Genomic DNA, 19,162 nt, shown 5'->3' with positions numbered 1-19,162 from the left:
AGATAATGCCACCAATGCTGGGGCCACTGACCTGGGCATCAGCCATGGCAGCCCTAGTTTCTCCACGTGTTGCTTTATCTCAGCCAAGAGGCCCAAAATAACCTCTCCTTCACACAAAAGATCACCCCCCGGCCTCTTGCTGGAGGAGGGTGGGAGAGGGATAGCAAGCTCCAAAAACCTTTGCCTCGTCCCTTTACAAGTAACCCAACAGCGTCCCAGTGGGGTTGGAGGCATCTCTGAAGGTCAGCTGGTCCAACCTCCCTGGTCATGGTATCTCCATGGATGGAGACTCCACTGCCTCTCTGGGCAACCTTGTGCCAGTGCTTGGTCACCTTCATGGTGAAGAAGTGTTTCTTGATGTTCAGAAGAACCTCCTGGGCTTCAGTTTGTGCCCATCACCTCATGTCCTGGCATTGGACACCACTGAGAAGAACCTGGCTCCATCTTCACACCCTCCCCTCATGTATTTGTACCCCTTGATAAGATCCCCCTGAACGTTGTCTTTTCCAGTCCCAGCTCTCGCAGTGTTTCTTCCTAGGAGAGACGCTCCAGTCCCCGCACCATCTTGGTGGTGCTTTGCTGGACATGCTCCAGTGTGTCCGTGTCTCTCCTGTACTGGGGAGCCCATCACTGGACACAGCACTTCATGAGTGGCCTCACCAGAGCCAAGGCAAGGATCACCTCCCTCAACCTCCTCCAACACCCCTCATGCAGCACCATTAGCCCTCTTTGCCCCAAGGGCACATGTTGGTGGCTCATGGTCAATGTGGTGCCCACCAGGACCCCCAGGTCCTTTTCTTCTGCTGAGCTCCTTTCCAGCCTGGAGGCCCCCAGCATGGCCTGGTGCCGTTCCTCCCCAGGGGCAAAACCTTGGGCTTCCCATGGTTAAACAAAATGGACTTGGAGTTGGCTCTCAGCGCCCAGCTGGTATGGAGTAGACCCTACCCAAACCTGCTGCTGGGAAGAAGGCACAGCAGAGGGTGACAAGGAGCAAGGAAACAGCCACAGTGCCCATGGGTCATGGCACCTGGAGCAGGGACCAGGCTCTGTCCCTTCTGCTCCACCTCCCAACAGCTGTACCTACACCCAGTGCAGGATAAGGACCCATCTCCAGCCCTCCACCTGTCTCAGATGAAACTGGTCCGTGCCTCCTCCACCATGTCCAGGACTGGGCAAGAGCACTGAGTGCAGCACCAGCCATGCCACCTTGCCATGGCCGGTAGGCAACAGACAACACATGCCACAAAGCGTCACCTTCTTTAATTAAAAATAAAAATACAAGAGAAGTACAGCCTGCCACATGAATGCTAGAGGGCAGCTCTGGGCTGGGCAGAGGATGGGCTCCCCTCTGCCATGGACTCCTCTCCACCAAGGCTGGGACAAAGCCCTGCTCTTTGTGCTGAGCCTCCAAAACACGCTGCAACACCCTGCCAAGCCGGGCAGCCCCAGGGGAGCTCCTGATCCACCACAGGGGCTTGACTTCTCCACCCAGGGCTGTGCAAATTCAAAAGGAAAAATCCCAGAGGGACCGGCAAGAGCCCAGAGCTCTCCTTGGCCTCCTCTTCCTCGCTTGTCACCCCTGCGGGTTGGGAAGCAGACAAGGCACCAGCATGAAGAAGACAGTCCTCGTGACACTGATCCTGCAGCCCAGCCAGGACAGGCAGCGGCACTGGCAGAGCAGAGCCAAGAAAGCCCTGGGAAAGGCACAGCGGGAAGTGCATTTACAGATGGAGAGTGTTTTAATTTAGCATTTCTGTCCCAAGAACAAAGCTGAGGGGTTTTCACCCAAATGCGATGGTGTCTGCAGGGCACAACCAGCCAGCCAGCCCCAACAGGGAGCCCCCGGGCCCCGTCATGCACGTCGTGCCTTCTTGCTTTTCTTTTTCTCCTCTTTGACGGCAGTATCATGGGCTTTCCTCTTCGCAGCAAGTTTGTTTGCCTGTGGAGAAACCCCGAGACCCACAGTCAGACCGGTCTGCAGACACCAAGGGCCGCTCTACCCTTAGTCCCACCAAACCCTCCAGCCGTGTATGGGGAAGATGGACCCATCTGCTGCCAGCAGCCAGGCCAGGCGTCAGGCACAGAGGGGGGTGGCAGCTTCACGTGCAGAGCACAAGCCACAACCCCGACGGAGCATGAAGAGCTCTGCCCTGCCAGGGTTCAGAGACCGCAGCCTGGTGATGCTGGGGAAGAGGCTTGTAGAGCCTCACCCTTGCCCACCTCTGCTCAATGCCCTCAGCAGGTACAGAGAGGAATGGAAGCAGGCCAGAGCTGGCACAGTATTGGAAGCAGAGGCTGCTTCCTCTCCCCCGAGATGGGGACAGACCCGGTTTTAGGAATCTGTAGTTGCAAACTGATTTGGGAAGAGCTAGCACCAGGATCCAGGCAAGGGTCCTTGGTGCAGAGCAGCCCTACGCTTGTACCTCTCGGACTTTGCGCTTCTTGCCAAACATGATCTTCTTGTAGAGGTATTTCTCCCTTTTCTTCATCATCATGATAGCCAGACGCTTCTCCTCGCTTTGCTGCTCCTGCTCCAGGCGCTGTCTGTCTTCCAGCCGCAGCTTGCCAGCAGTCACCTTCACGGGAAGCACCTGCGGGGCAGCCAGAGAGCTCAGGACCCCAGGAGCCCACCACCCAGGGACAGACATTTCCACACCATTCACTGGGGGCCATGGAAGAGATGCAGCACCCTCCGGACCAGGCAGCGGGTCCCGAGCATGAATGGGAGCTGCAGCTCATGAACATAGGTCCAGGACCCAGAAGTGTGGTGGCTGCTGCAGGAGCAGCACAGCCACAGTGGTCCCAGACCAGGGACTCGGCCGGGACACCCCACAGCAAACAGAGCCCCAGCAAGGACAGAGCTCACCAGAGCCGCCTCCTCCTGGGTCTCCCAGCCCACTGTCAGGAACTGTACCTTGTTGCTCTGAGTCTTCTGCTCTTCCATCTTCTTTAATTTCATCTCCTCTTCCTTTTCAGACTCATCTTCCTCCTCCTCCTCTTCTTTGTCATTGTCGTCCTCCTCTTCCTCATCCTCCTCCTCACTCTCTTCATCTACAGAGAGACCTCTGTTACCAACAGGAGAGCAGTCGCTGGCCCTGCAGCAGGTACAGCCCTGCTGAGGCAGCAACACCAGCTGGCTCCTCTCCTCCTCCGACCTTGATGCCTCGCATCACCTGGGTTCTCGCCCCTCTGCATGGCCAGCAGCTTCAGCTTCTCAGGAGGGATGTAGTCTCCTTCCTGCTCCGTCACGAAGGGTGAGAGGTGTGGGGGCAGCAGCACACCAGGGAAATAGTCAGCTACGGGGAGGCACAGCTTGGCATTGACAGAGTCAAAGACCCACTGAGGCTGTAAGTAATACCTGTGGGGCAGAGGGACACAGGGTCAGACTCCTTCCTCCCATTCCAGGCTCTGGAGCCCATGGGGCTGCAAGGGAGCAGACAGAGTGTTGGACAGCTCTTTGATGGCCAGGGACACCCACTAGCCCAGGTGGCCATTCTGGGGACAGGCCACCTGCCTCACCCACCTGCCAACAACCTGCTGCTCCACTCGGGGCCGGTCAACAATCTGGTGGGTGATGGAGGGGTCACTCACATCGTAGGTGGCACCGATGCACAGGGATTTGTCCCAGGAGACCTGGCCACCAAAGCACCTGCCAGCAAAACCCACTGAGTAGTCAGGCAGACAGGAGGGGCCCTGAGGGTCACCCTGTCCGTGGGATGTCAGGCAGACTGGCCTCAAAAGTCCCAACAGAGAAGCTGGGGGAGGCCAGCACGGGGTAGCAGGGCTGCCAAGGGACAGCCTGCCCACCACATACCGGATGATGAAGGCCAGCGGCTCTCGAGGCACCTCCCTGTTGAGGAAGAAGCGTAGCCCTTCAAACAGCTTTTTGTGCTTCTCCAGAGCCTCCTGCTCCTTCTTCCTCACGTCCATCTGCTCTGCCGTCTCCTGCTCAGAGCAAAGCATTCAGCCTCCTCCCCACGAACAGCCCCTGACAAGCCCCTCTCTGCAAGGAGGGCTCTCGGACACTGTCCCCATCCTCCTGCCAGTCCCTCCCAGCACCACACCAGGCCCTGCCAGCCTTTGCCTGCCCACAAGACATACTGCAGGCAGGATCACCCAAGGCCAGAGCTGAGCCCTGCAACCAGGCTCTTACCCCCTCCACCGGGAACTCATCCATCTCCACCTCATCCTCGTGGGTCGGTGCCACCACACGGGCCAGGCTGGCACTCAGAGCTGACAGTTTCTGCAGCGGGAAGAGATCGAGAAAGTGTCGTGCCCAGCTGGTGCTTTGGGGATGGGAAAAGTGGCAGCCTCAAGGAGGAAGCAGAAGGTGATTTCTCAGAGCAAGAGGTCAAAAGACCTCCTCCCAGGACTAGAAAGACATTCAGCCTCCTCCATGTACTGTCCCACCCTGCAGTCCTCAGCACTGGGGTTTTAGAGGGTCCCTCACCATGCAGGGGGTGGCCAGTGGCCCCCAAGGCTAAGCCCAAGTCCCCCCTTTGCAAGCATGAGGGGCGCAAGGAGTCTGGAACCAGTCCCCTCTGCCAGGCAGCGATCAGGCTCTGCTCCTCAGCCCCCACATGCTGAATGCCCCATGCCAGGAGGGGGTCTGCCATCAGACACCAAGGCCACGCAGGGTCCTCCCATGGGCCACAGTCACAGCAGCGTCCCTCACCTCCAGGTAGCTCTCCGAATCCATGGCATACTCCTTGCCCTCTGCAGGCTTCAGCTCAACATCAGCCTGGCCATCGATCTGGGGAGAAACAGACAGGTGGGGAAGCAGCTCCCAAACCCAGAGCCCCCAAACATCACCCCCCTCCACCACTCCAACCCTCCAACATGTCCTCGCTTCCCACCACCCACACCAGGTGGTCCCACCAGGCTCTGGCCAGCACGGCACAGCCCCAGGGCAGGCAGTGGCCTCACCTTGGGGGGGTAGAGCAGGTTGAGGGAGTGGTAGAGGCGAAAGTTGACGAAGCCCAGGAGGGTGGTGTAAAACTCTGTGAAGGTGGCCATCACACGGTAATCCACATCCGTGGGGTGCTGCAGGCACATGGGAAAGATGAGGACATGGGGACAAAGGACCAGAGTCCCCTCTGCAGGGACAGGATCCTGCCCCACCTGCACAGGGAGAAGGATCCTGCCCCCTTCACAGCAAGGTCTGGAGATCTGTGCCCACCGCCAGACCCTGGGCAGGGACAGCTCTCCAGGTTGCTACATGGGGCCTTGTTGCCACCCCTCTGTGAAGGGACCTGCTCAGACAGATGGAGCACCCCATCCCATCATGGATGGGAACTGTGGTGGCTTGGTCCAGGGACTCTGCTCCTCCAGGTGAGATGTGCAGGCCATGGCAAAGCAGAACAAGAGGAGGGTGAGGAGCCAAAGCCCGGCAGGGACACAGCCACCCCCATAACAGCCAGAACTCAAAGGGAGTGAGAAGCAATGCTGTCTGGGAAGGACATGGGTTGGCCGAGATGCTGCAGGGGTGAGCTGGGGAAGGTGAGACCCTGTGCGGGATGCACCAAAGGCCACAAAGTTGGAAAGCCTCAACCCAGCTGTGCCAAGCCCTGGAAAGCCCAGAGTGAAACCAGAGGGCACTGCTGTGATAGTGAACTCCTGTGTGCCAAGGATCTGGGCAAGGCACAGCACAGCTGCGCGGCTATCTTGGCATGGTGGCACTCACAGCTCTTCCCTTGCCCTGCCACCTGCCTGGACTGTGCAGGGGACGTGGCAGAACCACGCTGGCAGAGAGTGCGTGGTTCGACTCATCTCTTCTCTCAGTGCTACCAAGCCTCATTCCTGCAGGTTAATCTTTAATTGCTGATTAAGGCACATTTTAATAATTGACAAGAGGAAATAAGGAACTGGGGAGACTGGTACAGCCAGGCACAGGAGACAGCCATCCCGGGGGGTAGAAGAGCGTTGCGTCCCCACATGCCTTCCCAGCCAGGCCTCGTGGTCTCTGCCACAGGCTGGGCAAAGCCTCATCTGCCTGTGGAGCTCAAGGGCTACCGGACAGTCCCTCAACCCTTCCCTGGCCACATGGAAGCGAGCAGCGAGGTGGCGGATCCTGCCATGCTCTTCCCAGGTACTCACATCATGGGCGAAGGTGTAAGGGGTGATCCAGGTGATGGGCTGCCCCAGTACCTCGGCCTGGTAGTAGATGCCCTTGATGGAGAGGAAGACCTGGCAGACAACAGGTGAGGGCTCAGGGGGAGGAAGACCACAGGTGCTCCCTTGTCCCTGTCCTTGTTAACCCTTCCCCTGTCAGCAGGTTCATCATGGGAGTGTCACAGACAGTCCAGCAGGACTCATTCCCCACCTGAAGCTGCCAGCGCAGCTGGCCCTGTGCTCTCCTGGGGCACAAGTCCAACGTCTCCACCTCCAGAGCCCCCCCCCCGCCCCCCGGGCAGAGAACGTCTTGGCCCTGCCTCCCTGCCCCGCAGCACTCACCTTGCGCAGGGAGCGTGAGGCAATGACATAGTTGAGAAACTCCACGGCCAGGCGCCGGCAGAGCTGGATGGTCTGGACGTGGCACTTGCCTGTCCGCGGGAAGGTAGAGAAGAGGAAGCACATGGAGAGGGCATCATCCAGGTCCCGCAGCGCATCTACAAAGGTTGGGTACCTGTGTCCGGGCAGGAGGAGAAGGGGGAATCACACCCAGCCCCAGTGTCCACCAAAAGCTGCTGGGGCTGGTGGAGACCTTGTGTGAGAAAGGACTGGGCACTCTGGAGCACCCATCTCCTGCCTGCATGTGCCACCAAAGCTGGTGACCCACAGGGACGGGATGTCCCTCCCGGGCACTCAGGTGCCCATGGTCACACAGGGACCTCCAAACAGCTCTCCAGGGTTCAGGGCTCTCTGGGCAGCCAGGAATCCCCCTGGGCGAGGGGGGTGGCAACACCCTTGACCACAGGGTGGGTGTAAACAGGTTTTATGACACTGCAAGGACTGAGTGTTGGGGAATTCCAGTCTGGACCCACCAAGAACAAGCATGCCTGTGGCCTGCAGTACGGCACACGATAGTCCTTGGCCAGATGGATGAGGCCCAGACGAAAGCTGCAGGACTCAAACGCTGTGGTTGGAGGGAGACAGCACGGCCCCACAGCTTGAGTAGCAGTGCAGCCGCCAGGCACCCAGACCACCTCCCCTCCTGAGCACAGAGGGGAGCACCTGTCTCTCGGTGCTGTTTCTCTCTCCCCTCTCTGCACCAACACAGTGAGATCCTGGCACCACCGGGACAATAAGGAGACCTGCCAGAGCAGGTTCCCTTCCTCCTGGGTCCTCTCATCTCTCATTGTCACCAAATTCACCAACTCCGTTGGCATGATTCACCCTCCACTAGCCTTCCCTCCAAGGAAAACACCACTCAGGGAGAGGAGGAGAGCTCTCAGTGCCTTTCTGGAGATCCTGGAGCCATCTATGACAGCCAAGCACCCCGTGCTCACTCATGCTTTGCTCCAGCCAGTGTGCAGCACACTACAGACTTCTTCTCCAGCCTAGAAACACGAGTTTCTATCAAAACCCCCCAAAACTGCTGTAGGAGGTAGATTCCTAAGGAGGGGCAGAAACGGCAAAGGCTCCACAGGTCCAGCTGGCTGCAGGGAAAGCTCCTCCCAAAAGAGGATGGCTCTGCTGGGACTTGTCTGGTGGCTCACCTCTCCTTCACGATATGGTCAAGCTTGTAGCTGGGCTTGTTGTCCTTCAGCCGGTCTACGGTGCTCCACTCACTCTTCCCGTACGCCTTCCGGAGCTTCCGGACAAACACCTGCGGGGAGAAGGGGAGGCCAGGAGCTCTGTGGGAGAGGACGAGCCCTGAGCAGCCCCTTGGGCGCTGCCCCGGGGGGTCTCGTACAGAATGATTACCTTATACTCCCGGAACTTGTTGACGATGGGCTCGTGAAGGAGGAATTTGATATCCTTGAGGAGATAGAAGGTCCTGGCTGCGGTGGAGCCTTTGTTCACCTTCTTCTTGTGCTTGGGCTCATGGGGGTAAATCCCCTTCAGGATACAGAGGCGCCTGGTAACAGCGACAAGGGTGAGGCATGTGGGGCCACAGCACCCGTGCACCCAAAAGCAAATCGCCCCGGGGCCCTTTCCCTCCAGTGCTGCCACCCCTCGGGGGGTAAAAACCCCAAAACTTGCAGCCTGAAACCCGGGGACATGCAGGACACACCACCACGCTCCCTACGGAAAGGGCCACCCCGTGCACCCTCCACGGGCTCGATACCCTGCTGCTGCCCCGGGCGGTGCCGGGCGGTTCAGGAGCCCCGGGGCTCAGCGGCGGGCGCACCTGAAGTCGGGCAGGCTCAGCTGCAGCTTCTTCCGTGCCCTGTTGCGGGTGATGTAGTTGGTGGCGGATCCCCGCTCGTACTGGGGAGAGACGGGGGCGTCGGAGGGGCTCGGCACGGGGGGGCTCGGGGAGCCCCGCGGCCGGGAGGGGCAGCCCCGGAGCGACCGGAGCTCCTGGGGCTGCAAAGGGAGGAAAAACGGGAACCGGCGGGGGACGGACGGACGGACAGACGGACAGAGTGGGGCTACCGGGCACGGCCAGCTGGGGCGGGGGGGGAGACCGGGCACCGACACCGGGTGTCACGGCACGGATGGGCACTGGCACCGGTGGGGGGGGCATCGGCGCTAGAAGAGGGGGGATGAGCACCGGTACCGGGGGGGGGGAGGGGGGGAGCCACAACACGGGCGGGCACCGCTACCGCGGGGGGCTGGCACCGGCACCGGAGGTGAGGGGAGCAGACACGGGCGGGCAGCGGTACCGGAGGTGGAGGAGGGGCGGGCACGGGTACCGGGGGGAAGGGGGACACGACACAGGAGGGCATCGGGGAGCGTGAACGTGGCCATGGAGCAGGGGAACGGGGAAAGAGGAGGGGGGTGCTCCGGTGCCGAGGGGTGGAGGCGGCCGGGCCGCCCCGCGGTACCTTCTTCTTCTCCAGCCCTCCCATGGCCCCGCCGCCGCCGCTGCCCGCGTGCTCCCGGCGCCCCGCAGGCCCCCGGGCTGCCCCCTCCCCGCCTGCGCCCGGGGCCCGGGGCCCGCGCCCGCCGGAGCCGCCCCGCGCCGGTCATGCGGGCAGGGTGGGCGGCGCGGGCACCGCGGGCGGCGCGGGCAGCGCGGGCGGCGCGGGCAGCGCGGGCAGGCGGCCGGGCCGGGGCCGGTCAGGCGCGCCTCGGGCAGCCCACGCGGCCTGGCAGGAGGGGTCCTGCGGCGCGGGGCACGCTGGGATGTTGCGGGGCGGCGCGGGGCATGGCGGGACGTAGTGAGGCGGGGCCCGGCGGGGCGCGGGGTGCCGCGGGGAGCTGAGCGGGCCGGGCCGGACCCGGCTACCCGCAGGGACAGCGGGCTGGCGGGTCCCTGGCCGCCGCTGCCCAGGCCCTGGGGGTTCCCGTGGTCCTCCCAGCTGGAGGCAGCCCCTGGGGCCGGGACACCGGCCCCGCTGCTTCCCCGCCGGCCCCAGGGCACCGTCCCCGGGGATCCCCGTCCTCTCGGGCCTGGCAGCCGGCTGCGGGGCGAGTGCGGGGGGGTTCTTGGGGGGAGGGCCCGGCTGTCTCGGCCTCCCTCAGCCCGAGCTCCGGAGGCTCCTGACCGTCCCACACCCGCTCCCGGCATTTCCCCCGCCTCGGAGGCAGCCGGACCCCGCGTCCCTGCCCGGCGAGTCTCCGGGGCCCAGGGCATTTCCCGGAGGGTGACAGGCGCTCACGGGGGGGACCCCTGGCCCCGGCGTGGTGGTGACTGCGCTGAGGGTGACGCCCTCGCGGGCGTTCCGGGCGTGCGTCCCCGAGCTGGGGTGGCTGAGGTGTCTCCGGGGGGCTTCGTGGCCGGTAGTTTCCAGCCTGATCCCAAGGGTGGGACCTGAGTTTGTCTGACGCCGCGTGGGGCTGCGTGTGATGTGAGCTTGGACCTGACCCGCGGTGGGTCGCTGGAGCTCCTTGTTGGTCCCCAGGTGGGACTTGACTCCCTGCGGGGCTGCAGCCGGCAGGCGGACGTGCGCTGCCCTCCCTGGGTGCTTCACCCGCCCCGCCGGGTGCCGATCTGTGCCACACGCCCTCCTGCATCCCCCATCCATGCCCTGTGCCCTCGAGAGAGCAGCTGACCTCGGCTGCGGGAGGGGACAGGTCACCTCTCTGCCCAGCATCGCCGGTGGGACACCCATGGGTGCGCCCCGGCCGAGCTGTGCCCTGTGAGGGTCCCTGCCGTGTCCCAGGGGGGTGGTGGGTGCCAGGAGCCCTGTCCTCAGCCCCTACCAGGTGCAGGGGTTTTGTGGGGGGGCAGGAGGGAGTCCCCATGGCCCGTAACCCCTTTCTGAGCCCAGGTGTCCCCTGGCAGAGACCTGAGCCCCAGCAGCGCCCTGGGACCCCCGCTCCCCTCAGCTGCAGGAATTTACGTTTTGGGGTTCAGCACCCCAATACCCACCCCTCATCTGCTGAGCTGGGCTGATTAATGCTTGTCTTTTCAATAAAAATCCAGTTCCAGGCAAGCAGTGGAGTTACTGTTTTCAAAGGCTGTAAGGATGGAGAGCGCAGGATTTTTTGGGTTTTCATCGCCCCCCCCCCCCCCCCCCCCCTTTATTTTTTGCTAACTTTGGCCGGTGATTTTGACCTGAATGCTGGCAGTTTGGGTCTCGCTGCCCTGGCTGTGGTGCAGAGGGCAGGGAGACCTCGGTGCTCGCAGGGTTTGTGCCAGGTCAGGGAGCCGGGAGGGAAGCGCGGCCGTGAGCACCTTATCTCTGCCCTGGCGCAGGCGGCCCCACTTCCCTTTGCTTTGCCTCCAGCCAAAGTCCTTTCCTGTTTCTGCTGACTTGACGCCAGTGTGCGGAAACAGCCTCTAGCAGCAGCTTCCCGTCCCCAGCAGTGTCCCGGCTTGGCTTGGCCAGGCTCTGCCTGCCTTTGCCGGCTGCCAGCTGTGCTGTGCTGTTCCGTGCCACGGCACCCACCGCTCCGCTCCGGCATGTGGCTGCTCCTTGTCGTGCTGCAGGCTGCAGTCCTGCCTGCCCAGCTCTGTGGTGAGTATGGCAGCTGGCCACCGCTTGCAGCCCCTGGACCCCCACGTCCTGCCTGGGGGCCCCGCTGAAGCCAGGGGTCTCGCCTGTGCGGGACAGTGCCCAGAGCAGCTCCCTGAGCTGGCTGCGGTGCTGGAGAGGTCCCCAAGGAGCAGGGCTGGGGGGGACAGGCACCATGCTGTACTCCAGCCCTGTGCCCCGGCCCCAGGGAGGATGTTGGCCTTGTGAGACCCATCCAGTGATGAGTTTTCCAGGGCTGAGTTTTCCCCATGCCCCCTGGGGTTAGGCCTTATTCCTGCGCCCCCTTCCCCTGCCCAAAGCCCGGACCTAACCTGCCCAGCTCCTGTGCCTGCAGCCCCCTCACCACACAGGTCCCGCAGGGTCCCTACGGACAGGGGTGCCACCCCAGCACCCTGCCAGCTATATGGGCATGGTAGGAGGGTGGCTGTACCCCAGCTTTGGGCTCTTCATGCTCCCGCCTCGTGTCACATCTCTTATTTTGTTTCTTCCCCATATTTTGGGGGGAGATGGGGTTTTGGGACTTGAGAGAGGGACGCAGAGGGCAGCGGGCGCACGGCAGGGTTGGGGTGCTGGGTCTCCATTGCCACTGCGGCCCCATGCAACCAGTGCTGTGGGGCCAGTGCTTGGGGTGGGCTCGGCCCCCTCCTGCCCCCCCTCACCCTCTGCTCCCTCTCCCTGGGGCCATGGTGGGCAGAAGCCCCGGGGGAGGCAGTGGCAGCGGCGGTGCAGGCACTGAGCGCCCGGCTGCTGGGGCTGGCGGTGGACCCAGCACAGGGCCCCGACCCCAGTGTCTACCTGGCCCTTCGCCTGGCCGGCAACCATGACCTGCATGGGGAGGAGCAGTACCTGGTGCGGCTGCAGGACGCCTTTCAGCACCGCTATGGCCGGTAGGTCCCGAGGGGGATGCCGGATCCCCCCCATGTGCCTCTGGGGGATCTCCCTTGCCCCCGTGCTGCCCTGGCAGCCCGCTGACACCAAGTCCCCACAGGAGCCTGCAGGCAGCCGTCCGGCCCCACGCTGTGCCCCACGGCCACCCCCAGCGGGATGCTGCAGCTGCCGAGCACAGCACGTATGTGTGTGTCCCCCACGGGGTCGGTCCCCTCTGCCAGCAGGGTGGCAGCCCCCCGGCACGGTGCGGGAACTCGGGCCGTTGGTGAGAGCTGACGCAGTGGCTTGCAGGAGTGCTGAGGCAGAGTGGCCGGAGACGGGGCGGCTGGCGCTCTACCTGCTGGGGCTGCGGGCCACTTGTCCCCCACCTGAGCCCGGTCCCCAGCGCTCACTGGTGACAAGGCTGAAGTACTACCTAGAGGAGGACTGGGCAGGTGAGAGCATCCCCACAGGGTGACCGTGGCGAGCACCCACCCATGTCTGGTATGTCCAGCTGCGGGGCCACTGGCTCGTCCCGGTGACATGACACCTTGTCCCCAGGCTCCCGGCAGCATGGCCACCCCCTCACCAGTTACTACCAGTACAGCCTGGGCGTGCTGGCGCTGTGCGTCCACCGCAAGCGGGTGCGGGAGGAGGTGATCCGCCGGCTCATGGTGGCTGAGCAGCACAACAGGTTTGGGCATGCCGGCAGCAGCACCACAGGCAAGGGTCCCCGGGGACAGGCGAGGTGGCGGCACCCCAGGGCAGGTGTGCGGCAGCTGGGGTGACACTGCGTCCCTGCAGACACAGAGGCGGTGGCGGTGTTGGCCTTCACCTGCCTGGAGCGGGAGCGGCTGGTGGGAGCCAGATTGGCGGCAGAGCTGCAGGCGGCCACACGCAGGGCAAAGAGGAGGATGATTGAGGCGCAGGGTCAGGATGGCTTCTTCGGCAATGTCTACAGCACCCCATGGGCCATGCAGGTGGGTGTCATGTGCAGGGGGGCTCCAGGGTGGGGTGTGGGTCCAGGCATGGGTGGGAGTGGGGGTGCAGGTGTGGCTGCAGCTGCAAGCAGGGGTGGACTTTTGGGGCACAGGTGTGAGTGGGTGCATGGGTGCAGGGCTCGGTGAGCGCTCAGGTGTGGGCCATGGGCGCAAGTGCATCTGCAGCTGTGGGCACGGGTGCAGGTAGGGCTGTGAGTGCAGGTGTGGGTGCAGGTGCAGACTGGATGCAAGCACGGGCATGGGTGCAGGCATGGGTGTGAGCACAGACGGAGATGCAGGCATAAGCAGGGTGTGTGTGCAGATGTGGGTGCAGGCATGGGTGTGAGCACAGATGGAGATGCAGGCATAAGCAGGGCGTGGGTGCAGATGTGGGGCTGTGTGCAGATGTGGGTGCAGGCATGGGTGCAGCATGGGTGCCTGGGTAGAGGCAGCTGCCCTGGGGCAGGGGCTGGGCAGGCAGGCAATGCTCAGCAGCAGCGCGGTGCCCATGGAGCAGGGACCTGACCCGCCTCCCACCTTGGGCCGCTGCCCCACCACATTCCTCCCTCCCACTCCCAGGTCTTCATCGCCACCAACACGTGCCGGACGCAGCCAGCATATGGCTGGGCCATGGCTGCGCTGCTGGAGAACCTGGATGCCTTCACCACTGCTGCAACCATGGCCCAGGTGCTGCCGGTGCTGCATGGCCGCTCTTACCTGGACATTGCCTCCATGCGCTGCTGCGAGGAGCCAAGTAGGAGCCAGGGCAGCATGGGGAGATGGGGGGGAGCTGGGGTGGGGTTGGCACAGATGTCACTGCGGTGGCGGCTTGGCATCCATCAGCGCCGCGGTGGCTTCTCGCAGACACGCTGATGCCCATTGGCCCCAAGTTGCCGCCTGAGATGCTGGGGAACAAGATGGTGCGGCTGGTGGTGGAGTGCCCTGAGCTGCAGTGTCCCCAGCACCGGCTCTACGACCAGCCCGTGCCTGCACCTGCCGGCGCCTCCCTCCTGGATGTGCTCAGGGTGGCCGCTGCACAGGGACCCCACAATTTCACGTACGTGGCCCCATGTGCTGGGTTGGGGGGGACCCTCTGGGGTCCCTGGGTGTCACAACTGTCAAGGCCACGTGCCCTGCACGTGTGCCACGGGCTCATCCCGGTCCCCATGGCCTGGCTCCCTTGGCAGCAGACCTGCCCCACTGCTGGCAGCACCGGGGCTGGACTCTCATGCCCCTCTCCTACCTGCCAGGTTTGACACCCAGGACACCGCCCAGGGCCCCTTTCTGAGCACGGTGCTGGGGCTGAAGGCCCGGCAGCAGAAGCGGAGCTACTGGCAGCTCCTCACCGCCCCCAGCACCAACCTGCAGATGGGTGAGTGATGGGTGAGGGTCCTGGGGGAGGCAGCGGGGGTCCTGGGCAGCCCCTACAGCCACTCTCCCACCTGGGGCTGCTGTCCCTCTCTCCACAGGTGTCGCCGACTACAGACCTCGTGACGGGGAGACCCTCATCCTGCGCCTGAGCAAGTGGTAGAAGGCGGGGGGGGATGATGGCAATGAAGTGCCTGCCTTGGGCACAGGACCTGCCAGCTCCCTGCCTCCTGCTTTCTCTGCGCCCTGTGTGTGCACCCCAAATCCGCCTGGGGAGGAGGAGGAGGGACCACACATGATGCCCTGCGTCCTATGGGCACGGTGGGATAGACGCACCCAGACCAGCAGCTCCTCCAGTCCCGGTCCCACTCAGAGATAGGGCAGGCAGCTGCTGGGAGCAGCTGGTTTTCGGGGTGCCCAAAGCAGCTGGTTTTGGGGAGTCTGAGCCAGTGCTGCTTGTCTGCGGCAAGCTGCCAGCCGGGGCAGTCCTCCTCTGTAAACCCTCTGGGGGGGGGGAGCCCCGACTGTCCCCATTGAGCCCCCACCCACCCTGAGGGCTTGGGGTCCGCGGTGGCCCCAGTGCTACATGCAGCCCGAGGACACCCTGGGTGTGTCCCAAACCTGCACGATCACTCCCTGGGATTTAATCCTACCCCGAAAAACACCCAGGGGCAGCCGGCAGTGAACGGAGCCGCGGGAGGCGGTGCCCGGGGTGGGGGTGCTGCTGCGGTTTGGGGTCAGGCTGCCAAGACCAGGGCGGGTGATGCTTCCGGGCCGGCAGCGGGGAGCGATGGCGCCTGCACCGCCGCCGGGCGTGAGTCAGCCGGGGGCTCTGACGCAGCCCCGCCGCCGCCGCCGCCGCCGCCATGGAGGCCGCCCGTGCTCTGCCTACGGCCGGCCCAGCCGCCCCGGCGGGGACGCGCAGCCGCTGGCTCCCAACGGGCCCTGCTGCGCCGGGCGGCATCGCCGGGCGTGCGCCCCCCACGGACCCGCATACACCCGCGCACCCCCGTACCCCCGCGCCCAGGCAGCCGTGACGCGGCGGCGGCTCCGCGGGGAGGAGCCTCCCTCCCTCCGCTCCCCGCCATCACCAAACTTTCCACTTGCTCCCGGCTGCCGGCGCTGCCTCCCGCGCACATGGCAGCGGTGCCCCGGGGCTGAGCCCTGCACCACCCCTCGGGGCGGGTGACGCCGCCGCTGCCGCCGGCAGGAGCTGGGGACCCGCTACCGCCGCCGCCGTCGCTGCCGCCAACTCCCGGGGCTGGCGGCGTTCGGCACAGCGCAAGAGGACGGGGCAGAGCGGAGCGTGGCAGCGGCGGGGAGTGGAGCCGGTGCCCATGTGCCTGCGGTCCCGGCGGGGCGATGAAGCAGCGATGACGGCCGGCGAGGGCACCCTCCGGCCCTGGAAACCCGACCCGGGGCAGGCGGAGGGGGGCCGGCCGCCCCCCGGGCCGTCACTGCCCCTGACCCTCACCGTCCTGGCCTGGCTGGGCACCGGCACCACCATGGCCAGCCTCAACAAATGGATCTTCGCCATCCACGGCTTCCGCTACCCGCTGCTGCTGTCGTCCCTGCACATGCTATCGGGGGTGGCCGTGGGGTACCCGCTGGGCTGGGCGCGGGGACCGTCACCGCCGGCCCCCTGGCCCCGCGCCAGGATCTACCTGCTCAGCCTCACCTTCTGCACCAGCGTGGCATTGGGCAACCTGGGCTTGACCTACGTGCAGCTGGATGTGGCGCAGGCGGTGGCCACCACCACCCCGCTGGTCACCCTCCTGCTGTCCGGGCTGCTGGGGGGCCGGCGGCACCACCCGCTGCAGTATGCCGCCATGGGGCCCGTCTGCGCCGGGGCTGCCTGCAGCATCGCCGGCGGGCTCCGCTTCCACCAGCCCGGCTGCGGCTTCCTCCTGGCCGCCACCGTCCTCCGTGCTCTCAAGTCCATACAGCAGAGTAAGTGCCACTTGCCTGTCCCTGTCCTGCACGCCCGCCCTCCCTCCCCTGGCACAGCCCCTGGGGCGCAGGGGTGCTGGTGTCACCTCAGTGCCACCCTGGTGCTGGTGCCACCCGCTGCCCATCCTGGCACTGGTGTCGCTCCATTGCCACCCACACTCTGGCCCCCAGTGCCACCGCAGCCCCAAAGCCAACCCCATGCCATCCCGGTGCCACCTGCTGTCCCCCTTGACCCTGGTGCCACCCCAGTGCCTCTTTAGCCCCAGTGCTGCCCCAATTCCAAGGCCACCTCTGGTCCTGGTATCACTCGCTGCCCACCCTGTCCCTGATGCCACCCCAGTGCCACCCCCTCCCCACCCTGTCCCTGGTGCCACCCCAGTCCCAGTGCCACCCTTGCCCACCCGGCTGCCCCCCCTTCAGGGCTGTGCCATGGTTCTGGCCCTGAGGTGACCCCAGTTTGTTGGTGACAAGCAAACACGTTGGTGTCCATGCGGTGGCCCACCGCTGGCACCCAGTGTCACTGTCCCATGTCCTGGGGCCATGGGGGGGTGGCAGTGCTTTAGCCTGGCACAGGGACACCCAGGCTGCCCCATCCCTGTGGGCTCCCCCCTCCAGCACCATGGCTGGCTGAGTCCCCTGTGAGGCTCCCCGCTCCAGCACCATGGCTGGCTGAGTCCCCTGTGAGGCTCCCCGCTCCAGCACCATGGCTGGCTGAGTCCCCTGTGAGTCCCCGTCCCCACACGCTGAGCAGCATCACCCCCATGGTGGGCCCCGCTTCCCCTGGGGACTCCGGCAGCCGTGGTGCCGCCCGGGCCACGATGTCCTTGGCAGGCGCCGGAGAGGAGCCGGCCGGGTTGTTTTTCAGCTGGGAAGGGAGCGTTTCCTCCGGAGCTGGTGACTCAGGCGGGCACCGCGGGGGATGGACACACGCCCCGTGCCATCCCCAACGTCCCCGGGGGCACTGCTGGTGGCTGTACCAGGGGTGCTGTGGCCACTTGAGGGACGCCGCCACCCAGCACCCACCCTGGTCCCCTCGTCACCTGTGGGACATGGAGAACGTCCCTGGGGAGGCTGGCGGCTGCTCCCATCCCCCTGGGGACATGGCACGTGCCCCCCTGTGCACGCCTGTGCATGGCAGCCAGCCCGGCTGTGCTTGCTGTCCCCAGATGACTCGAGGGGGAACACGAGGACACAGGGGACAGGCCACATGCCCAGAAATGTTGCTGCTGGCTGCAAAATCAGCCAAAAAAAAGAGAATGGTGGGGAGAGGGGTGGAAGCCATGTTTGGTCCAAAATGGGGTGGGGAAACTGCCCCGTCCAACTCCACTCTGTGGTGCCAAATCAGGGCACTCCCAAACCGGGGCACCCCCTGAACCAGGGCATCCCCAACCCCGTGGAAGGAGCTACCTCCCTCATTTCCCCTGTCCTGGTGACATTCAGGATTTTTTAACCGCTTGGGCACCAAGCAGGGGCTCGTGTCGGTGGGTGCCCCTGCAAGTACTGGGTGTCCCCGCTGGGACGGTCCGTGTGTCCTGCTGACTGTCCCCATCCACCCTCCCCAGGTCTGCTGCTGCAGGAGGACCGGCTGGACGCCCTCTCCCTGCTCTGCCTGACCTCCCTGCCCAGTTTCTGCCTGCTCTTTGGGGCAGCCGTGGCACTGGAGGTGGGTCCCTCCTGGGAGGGTGTCCTGCGCTACGATGGCACCCTCTGGGCCTGCGTCCTGCTCAGCTGCCTGGGCTCTGTCCTCTACAACCTGGCCACCTTCTGTGTCCTCTCCCTCACCTCCGCTCTCACCGTCCACGTCCTGGGCAACGTCACCGTGGTGGGCAACCTACTGCTCTCCCGCCTCCTCTTCGGCAGCCACCTGAGTGGGCTCAGCTACCTGGGCATCGGGCTGACGCTGGCTGGGATGTTCATGTACCATCAGCCGGACCTCATTGCAGCACGCTGGGCCACACGGCTGGGACGGGCCCCCCCCCGGCGGGAGTAGGGTCCCTGCTGGGGCCGGAGGCAGGCAGGAAGCCGGGAAGCCAGGGGTGAGCGCGGCTCTGCAGGTGCACGGGCTGCGTGCATGGGGCAGGGCGTGCAAGCGTGCACAGCTCTGCGGGTGCATGGAAGGGCTGGTGTGCACGGCTCTGTGTACACAGAGGCATGCTGAGGTGCACGGTACTGTGCACACAGGTATGCTGAGGTGCACCTGGGTGTGCCAGTGTGCGTGGCCCTGTGTGCACACGTGTGCTGGTGTGCACGGCCCTGTTTGCACATGTGTTTTCTGGTGTGCACAACTCTGTGTGTACATATGCTGGTTTGCACAACTCTGTGTGCACACATGTGCTGGTTTACACAGTTGCATGTGCACACATGCTGGTGTGCACGGCACTGCGCACATGGATGTACTGGTGTGCACAGGCTCTTTGTTGCACATGTGTGTTGTGTCCACAGCTCTGTGCACATGTGTGTGCTGCTGTGCACGGCACTGTGCACATGTGTGTCTTGGTGTGCACAGCTCTGCACACGTGTGTTGTGCACAGGCTCTGCATGTGCAAGTGGGTCTGTGCACAGCTCTGCATGCATGTGGGCACATCTGGGTGTGCACAGGCTCTGCAAGTGTGAATGGGTCTCTGCGTGTGGCTATGCGTGCATGGGGGCATGCATGTGTTGGTGTCTGAAGGCTCTGTTTGTGCAAGCAGGTCTCATGCATGTGGGCATGTGTGTGTTGGTGCAGACTGTACGTATGAGCATATCTGTGTGCATGTGGACATGCATGTGCTGGTGTGCACAAGTTCTGTGTGTGCAAGTGTGTTGCTGTTTGTGCAGAGCCTTATGTGCAGGTGTGCACACATGCATTGGTGTGTGCAGGCTCTGTGCATGTGAGTGGGTCCCTGTGCGCAGCTCTGTGCACGGCAGCATGTGTGTGTTGGTATGCACAGGCTCTGCGTGTGCAAGCAGATCTCGTGCATGTGGGCA

General features: G+C 64.3%; 3 protein-coding genes across 4 annotated transcripts; 2 read left to right on the top strand and 1 right to left on the bottom strand.

The window, feature by feature from the left end:
• Window positions 1-1,339: 1,339 nt before the first annotated feature.
• PES1 (pescadillo ribosomal biogenesis factor 1) lies at window positions 1,340-8,957 on the bottom strand. Of its 2 annotated transcripts, none has more exons than XM_075718413.1 (15): window positions 8,934-8,957; window positions 8,294-8,373; window positions 7,867-8,020; window positions 7,659-7,768; window positions 6,454-6,625; window positions 6,097-6,186; window positions 4,927-5,043; window positions 4,676-4,753; window positions 4,154-4,243; window positions 3,815-3,945; window positions 3,524-3,649; window positions 3,156-3,358; window positions 2,915-3,051; window positions 2,424-2,576; window positions 1,340-1,939 (listed from the first exon to the last, which is right to left on the bottom strand). In XM_075718413.1, the coding sequence occupies exons 1-15, from the start codon at window positions 8,955-8,957 to the stop codon at window positions 1,853-1,855; spliced, it is 1,752 nt and encodes a 583-aa protein (XP_075574528.1). In that variant the 3' UTR covers window positions 1,340-1,852. The 2 variants fall into 2 exon arrangements, with proteins under 2 accessions (XP_075574528.1, XP_075574529.1); XM_075718414.1 differs by having other exon boundaries at window positions 3,815-3,930.
• Window positions 8,958-10,957: 2,000 nt separating this feature from the next.
• Window positions 10,958-14,408, top strand: TCN2 (transcobalamin 2). Its single transcript, XM_075719085.1, has 10 exons — window positions 10,958-11,012; window positions 11,725-11,917; window positions 12,019-12,099; window positions 12,189-12,352; window positions 12,459-12,620; window positions 12,702-12,877; window positions 13,457-13,631; window positions 13,742-13,934; window positions 14,128-14,249; window positions 14,308-14,408. Exons 1-10 carry the CDS (start codon window positions 10,958-10,960, stop codon window positions 14,406-14,408), a joined length of 1,422 nt encoding a protein of 473 aa, XP_075575200.1.
• Window positions 14,409-15,582: 1,174 nt separating this feature from the next.
• On the top strand, window positions 15,583-18,185 carry SLC35E4 (solute carrier family 35 member E4). Its single transcript, XM_075719184.1, has 2 exons — window positions 15,583-16,195; window positions 17,758-18,185. The coding sequence occupies exons 1-2, from the start codon at window positions 15,583-15,585 to the stop codon at window positions 18,183-18,185; spliced, it is 1,041 nt and encodes a 346-aa protein (XP_075575299.1).
• Window positions 18,186-19,162: the final 977 nt, after the last annotated feature.

This window comes from Pelecanus crispus, chromosome 11 (assembly GCF_030463565.1).
Source record: "Pelecanus crispus isolate bPelCri1 chromosome 11, bPelCri1.pri, whole genome shotgun sequence".
In the NCBI taxonomy this organism is placed as follows: domain Eukaryota; kingdom Metazoa; phylum Chordata; class Aves; order Pelecaniformes; family Pelecanidae; genus Pelecanus; species Pelecanus crispus.
The sequence above is the reverse complement of the archived record's forward strand: the minus strand, read 5'-3'. Positions and strand labels throughout refer to the sequence as shown.

Coding starts and splice junctions, on each gene's coding strand:
- TCN2 (XM_075719085.1), top strand. CDS start 10,958: ATGTGGCTGCTCCTTGTCGTGCTGCAGGCTGCAGTCCTGCCTGCCCAG. Junction 12,353..12,458: donor CCTAGAGGAGGACTGGGCAG/GTGAGAGCATCC, acceptor CCTTGTCCCCAG/GCTCCCGGCAGCATGGCCAC. Junction 14,250..14,307: donor CAGCACCAACCTGCAGATGG/GTGAGTGATGGG, acceptor CAGCCCCTACAG/CCACTCTCCCACCTGGGGCT.
- PES1 (XM_075718413.1), bottom strand. CDS start 8,957: ATGGGAGGGCTGGAGAAGAAGAAG. Junction 8,021..8,293: donor CTGAGCCTGCCCGACTTCAG/GTGCGCCCGCCG, acceptor CGCTGTTACCAG/GCGCCTCTGTATCCTGAAGG. Junction 1,940..2,423: donor AGAAGCGCAAAGTCCGAGAG/GTACAAGCGTAG, acceptor GTTTCTCCACAG/GCAAACAAACTTGCTGCGAA.
- SLC35E4 (XM_075719184.1), top strand. CDS start 15,583: ATGTGCCTGCGGTCCCGGCGGGGCGATGAAGCAGCGATGACGGCCGGC. Junction 16,196..17,757: donor TCTCAAGTCCATACAGCAGA/GTAAGTGCCACT, acceptor CACCCTCCCCAG/GTCTGCTGCTGCAGGAGGAC.